At 29.2% G+C, this 6,986-nt stretch overlaps 1 protein-coding gene across 1 annotated transcript in view; it reads right to left on the minus strand.

Annotated features, from left to right (window-relative positions):
• Nucleotides 1-586: 586 nt before the first annotated feature.
• LOC105622853 (proton-coupled amino acid transporter 1-like) overlaps nt 587-6,986 on the minus strand; it is a 10,709-nt gene continuing 4,309 nt past the window's right edge. The window contains exons 3-11 of the mRNA XM_012204265.1: nt 4,852-4,971; nt 3,533-3,683; nt 3,241-3,368; nt 2,742-2,826; nt 2,216-2,488; nt 1,655-1,833; nt 1,514-1,546; nt 1,114-1,286; nt 587-828 (exon numbers count right to left, since the gene is read on the minus strand). Coding sequence (XP_012059655.1) covers nt 587-828; nt 1,114-1,286; nt 1,514-1,546; nt 1,655-1,833; nt 2,216-2,488; nt 2,742-2,826; nt 3,241-3,368; nt 3,533-3,683; nt 4,852-4,971 — 1,384 coding nt within the window. The remainder of the gene's footprint in view (nt 829-1,113; nt 1,287-1,513; nt 1,547-1,654; nt 1,834-2,215; nt 2,489-2,741; nt 2,827-3,240; nt 3,369-3,532; nt 3,684-4,851; nt 4,972-6,986) is intronic.

Raw genomic sequence — 6,986 nt, forward strand, 5'->3', positions numbered from 1 at the left:
AGTGTAAGTTACTTTTTTACTGAAGCTTACTAATCTACTGAAACAAATATGTTGAAAGAAAAAGTAAAATAAGTCATAATCCAAAATATTAACATTCGATTCATTCTTCTCACAGATTTTTAACTATGAATAGATGAAGTCTAATAAAACCTTTTGTTTCTCAAAGTCATAATTGACTTATATCACTATGGTTTTCATTCTTTCTATTAAAGTCCAAATTAATCCATGTGAATTTATTAAACGCATAAATAAAGCACAAGTCAAACAAGACAAACTCAAAAGACTGCGATGTTTGACTGATTACTATTAACAATTCATTAACAAATCATTGGTGTGCAATCTAGTTACACCTTATTAACTATCTATTGATATATCACACATAAATTATTATCATCACGTTAAAATGGCTAATGTCAGTGCATGAGACGACATCTAGACGAGTATGCAGAATTTTGAGTGCGCGAACTTTATTATCCACGCACGGAAATACCGTAGATGTCATGGTCCATTTAAATTTGCGCGCGTACGCGTTTACGAGAGATAAATTAAGAATAATTTGTACAGTGTCTGAAGCGTGTAATTTAATTTAATTACTGAACGATTTGACGATCGACGTCACGCTCTCGTACGTTCCAGTGATGAAACCCAACACGCCGATTAGTATTATGATCATGTCCTTTGTGATTGTGAAGAAACCGAAACTGGTGTTATGCCAACAGACGATCATCTCGATCATCGGCGGAAATATAAGAGCCAGAGCGGTGCTACTAACAGCTCCGACCAGCGATATGAAAAGACCCAATTTTGGTATTGCTTCTGCCAAAATAACTGGAGAAACAATCAATTTTAGATCATAATGTATATAAACAAGCTGCAAAGTATTTAATTCCCATCCCAAATAATATTAATAAATTTATAACTTTAGACTCCAGATAAACGTCAAAACTTTTTGTTCTGTGCATTCATATTTACAATACATTTAAAATATCTTTTAAAAAAGATATAAAATTACAATTTGAGAGACAAGTTTGATAAAAAAGTATTATATGTTATAAGTTATAAATTTGTGATTTAAATAATCTAGTTTAATATAATACTTTAGTTTGTACTTACAAGTAACAAAACACATGGAGGAACGGAATAGAATCTCCGTGAACACTGGCCATTTAAATGGACCAAATCTATCAATGATGCCAGGCCACATTATTGCAATCGGGACATAAAATTGCAATGCGTAGGTAAGTAATATGCTCAAAGAGATAGCAATCTTGATGCATTGTGGTAAACTGTACAGAAAATCAGTTTGTTAATCGAGGAAAGATAACTTGTTATATCTTATTTAATAAATAAAAATTACTTAATAAATAAAAAACTGAAATACGATTCAAGCTTTATGATTAATAATTAAAACATGCACGAAGCGCACACATTATTTGTGTTAAGTTCTCGCGAAATCATGAAGCTATTTTGGCTAATATTTATCACTGGACACAGCAAATGTTTAGGTATAAACCTTAATTGATTGTAGATGACTTTTCCGTCTACCCTTTGAATACAGAAAAGAAAATGTTATAATATGTAGTCGGTCAACGCTTAAGCTGACACAAGATAAGTCACAAAGAATAGTCACACGAAATATAATTAGCTTACTTACATTTCCTGTGGTGCAAGATTGAGTGTGACTGAACCGGCGACATCATCACCATATTTCAAATATGACAGGAAACCCATTGTGACGAACATAATGCCAACTATCACCATACCGACATTGAGAACACCAAATGCTTTATTAAAATTGCTAGGTTTCTTCATTTCATTCATTAATGGCAGTACCTGTCAGAACATAGAAAGTTACGTTATCAACATAGAAAATATGTTACAATGCCGATTCTTACAATTGGCGGAAAAAACGGTTTTACTGAAATATTTAAAAGTATAGCTATACATAGTTCTAAAAATAATTTTTATTAGAGTATCAAAATAATTGTATACGTAGCACGTTCAAATTAGTTGCTAGAATATGTAAAACTTTTTGCAATATTTTGCTCATCGCACTTGAGTTTTCTACATTCTATTGTACATATAACTACATATTTTGATCCAACAATATCAATTTTTAGATCTGTATTTAGCTAAATTTTAAGATATTTCAGCAAAATCATTTTTCCTCTTACTCTTATCTGTGAGCTACATTAACAAAAGGCATTTTACTCACTAAAGTAATACCCTCGAAAGAATATATCACAGTGCCGAAGAACAGAGGTAGATTGTTCCAATCCGCGACGAATCTTCTTTCGTGAATGGATGGCAAATCGTAGCTCATGATGTATATGGTGGCGATATAACCAGCGATCATTAGGAAATTCGCTATTGAGGTCACAGGTACTAGATATTTGAGATTTCTGATCCAAGTACTAAGCATTATGGGAATCAATACTACAGCCATATGCTCATGAACGTCCATCTCAATTCCGTGCGCGTCCAGTACCTACGCAACCACGCAAAATAAAACAGACTGTGATATTTATTTATTTATTGCTAAATATAAAGATTAGATTAAAAATTCAATTTTCTGGGTTTCCTAAAAAATTATTACTTAATATATATAGTAAAGGTAATGTTATCTGCGTAACCAATTCTTGAGCAATTTTATATTTTTGCGACAGAAAAGAACGGACATGTAGCGAACGAAGTATTAAAATTAAGAAGAATTAAGATGGAATCAATGAAAGATGCCTTACCTGTTTCATGTTTGTGGAAATGAAAACGAAATAAACGCAGCAGAATCCGAATTGCGTGACACATAAAAATACATTAACCAACTTTCTGCAACAAAATTACGAGAGAGCAACATAAACAATATGCGCTTTTGACTAATAAAAAATTATAAAAAATAATTAAATTGTGTGTGTTATGTTATATATAAAAGAGTGCGTAAAGAGAAAACTGAAAAGAAGGCGCAAGTAGCATCCAGATGAAAAATCTGAAAAGTATGTATAAGTATGTATAAGTAGAAATAAAAATGACTTGTATGAGCTTGTATTTCTTGTTATTATGTTTTGCTTTTTAAGAGTATTGTATATTTTAAAACAAGATGAAAATTATAAAAATAAACAAATTTACTAAAATATTTATAATTTCATTGATCAACGTACCTAATGAATTTTGTTCATTTTTATAATTTTTATCTCGTTTCAAGATACGCAATCGATCCCTTAGCTTCGCTATTTTGTCACGTACCTCATAAAAATCGAATATTTACGAAATCTAATGGGACCAGTAGCGAAACACATCTCCACAGTTCCGGCGAATCCAGTTGTGTTAGCATCATGACCAACACGACGTGTCACCTCTTTATTGCATTTAATCTGTAAGAAATATTAAATATCATAAGTATCAAGAATATACCTTTATAAACTCATAAATATTTATAAAAGATATTATTAATTTGTTATATTTAACTATTCTCCTATAATAAAATCATTATTTTCCCATTTTGCTTATATAATTAATTAATATTAATTAATCGTACGAGAATGTGTTGAGCATGCACGCAAATGATACCAAGGAAGATCGTTAGTGGTGGTGCCAACAACAATCCAGCGTTCTTGAAAGCATCTCCCAACGCAAAGATCCCCGAACCGACGTTACCTCTGAATAGATGCATCATCGTTTCCAGGTATCTGCAGTTATCCAATTTCACTTTGTTAGTGCATTTAATTTATTCTCAACTTTATGCAATGTGAAATTCCAATCATTATAAAGATTATAGCTATACATCACAAAAAGAATATGAATATTTAGTATATATTTTAAAATATACTAAGAAGAAAATATATAAGGCACAGATTTCGAAAATCTTTGAATTTTGCTAGTCATTAACTTTGTTCAATTTTACTCACTTAATTTGTTAAATTCATCTTTTTATATTTAATTATATGAATCAATTTCATTATATGAATCAATTTCAATATAATTACCTTTCGGTTTAAATATCAAAATAAATATTAAAAAACAATTAACTTTCCAAAAATTTTACGACTGTAATTCGTGATTAATTAATTAATAATTAATTCTCATGATTTATCAATATTTTTAATAAATATGAATAACTTTGCTATCTGTAATTATATACATATACATATATATACATATAATTATGAAATAAATCGTATGTATAATTTTTAAATTTTTTATTAAAAAAATTATAATTTAAAAATATAATTAAAATTTATTTTTAGATATAATTCAAATAAATATCAATAAATTTAAAAAAAATCACATTTTAGAACCTAAAAGCTTGATAATTCGTGATCCTTAATAATAATAAGACGAAATTACAAGCTAAATCCTATTGATGTAAATTAATGCACATTTATGTGTATCATTGTGCCAAAAATGTTTATTTTGGACATCTCGTCTATCAATTCCCTGAAGTATAAAAAATGAATTTTCTCTTGCAATTCGATCATACCAATATATCTGCAAACGTATTTTGCACAGCTGAGAATGCTAGAAAATTGTAACAAGTCAATGTCAAAACAAAGTCACATTCTAACAAAACGTGATTCTTCCCGGAAAAAAATAATTACCATTCGCACGGAAGTACAGGTATTTTATCGGACTATCGTAAATGAGTAACGAGATAATAAAATACTCGCTTCCGTTTTTTTAAATACATGACATATATTTTGCAATCATGTGTCATTTTTTTCGCCGTATCTAATCATGTTGCAATGTTTGTTTGATTCTCTAGATATATTTATTGTTAAGATGTAATACTATTTTCATCGCTCGTATATGACATACACTAAATGATCTTCTGCTTTTGTTAACGCGAATCAAACTTACGAGGTGGGATGGTTTACAGAGATACCATGCTCATTACTTCCATTTTTTGTGGTATCGCTGCTCTTCTCTATCGCTAGAATGGGATCCTTCGATTGAAATGCTCCATAAGTTCCACTATTTCTGTAATAAAACAAGAATTTGTAAAAATTGGAAATTATATACGTTATAATATAATAAATTGTTAAACATCACGAGTGACAGATCTATTTTTAAGTTCTAAAAAAATTCTATTTAACTGTAAAGATGAAGGAACTAGTTGCAATTATATTAATTGTCGCTATCGCAGACAGCACAAAATACTAATAAAAGCTACTAAAAGCTAACAAAAAAAAGGTGTTTTTAAAGTTATCTTTCCGATAAAGCGAAAAGATGTCTAAAAGGTGACGAAAAGATATCGTTTTTTTAGATTGTCTTTTCAGCAAGACGAAAAGATGTTTATATAATAAGACATCTTTTAGTTTCATCAAAGACAACTTAAAAAAGACATCTTTTCGTCATCTTTTAATTGTCATTTTCGTAAAGCAGAAAGTTGACTAAAAGATATCTTTTCGTATTGCTAAAAAGATAATATTAAAAAATTTCTCATGTTTGAAAACCATATAGGATAGAATAAAAGATGCAGTATTATGAGATTTTATTCGTGTTCTAATAAACACTAATAAATTATTTTTTATAATTGAGTCTCCAAAGAAGATCCAAGATAATAGCTTTTGCCCACCGACAAACATTACAAAATTGAAATGGGATGTATATATTATTAGTCATGCAATTTCATTTCGCTTTGTGTAAAAATTAATTTAAGAATTCGATGTTATTAAATGTTATATGTGCCAAAATATAAAAACTAAACACTATCTTAAAGACGACCAAAAGATATTCAAAGAAATCCTTTAGAAATCCTTTAGTTATCATATGAATAAGATTATAAGATGACTAGCAGTGCGACATCTATCGTCTTTTAGTCTTATCATCTTTTCGTCGACTATCTTTTTTTACCATAAAAGATATTTACAACAATTTAGTTATCTTTTAGTCATTTTTTAGACGACTTTGTGCTCTCTGGATGTGTATATCCATAACCTTGATATTTCAAGATTTTCCTTAGACAATGATATTAATTACCGGATATGTGTGATGAATGTACTGTAATTTTTAAGCGCAATTAAATGTTCACAACTAATGTTAACTTGAGAGTGACATAGACAAAAAAATATATAGTTGAAAAATATTTTCTTAACGAATTCAATAGATATGATCGTGCCAATGGAACAATACGACATTCTTGGCACGATTTGATATCTGAAATAGCATGTCTATAAATTTAAGACAGAGGTTTGTCTCGACGTTTATTAATTGTTTCCGTATTGTTCTTATTTCAATATATCTTATTTCATTGTTATAAATTATTATGATATTTTTTATCGCTATTAGTAAGCATACAAATATTTATAAACAAATTAGACAAGAGAATAATCATGATAGTACAAGAAATACTAATAACAATTAATTATCCACATTCAATAGTTATATCATAAAAACAAAATTTTTTAATCCGCTTATCACAAGTTGCGTAACATCAAATCATCATAATATCGTTTAAAGACTGTCCCTGTAATTATGCAACTCAGCAAGTGATTAAGTTAGATCGAATGAAGTAATTAAATCACATTCCTCATGTGGCACGTATAATCAGAATTAGCTACAGTGTCACACATTTGCGATTGTACTAATCTTTTATTGCTATCCGTCACAGCGGTTTATATGATTATTGCTTGTCACAGCTTATAATAATCAGTCAATAGTCATATAACAAACTTTTCAATTATTAGATAACAAACGCTTTTCCTTGAACGAAGTTCATTAATGTATAAACATCAGTAGAGTAAACTTATGATTAAATGACTACTATTGGAATATTAAGTTTGAAATACAATATTAATTATATATTAGTAGTAGAAGAATAAAGAGACAGAAAAGAGAGAGAGAGAGAGAGAGAGAGAGAGAGAGAGAGAGAAGAACTACTACTTAATTAAGTTACTACTACTCTACGTATTAGTTTACGTTAGTTTAAGTAACTTAAACCTTAACCTAACGTGGTCTAGTAACTTTAAAGTTTAGTTTACTACGTCGTCCGT

This window comes from Atta cephalotes (assembly GCF_000143395.1).
Source record: "Atta cephalotes unplaced genomic scaffold scaffold00049, whole genome shotgun sequence".
Classification (NCBI taxonomy): Eukaryota; Metazoa; Arthropoda; class Insecta; order Hymenoptera; family Formicidae; genus Atta; species Atta cephalotes.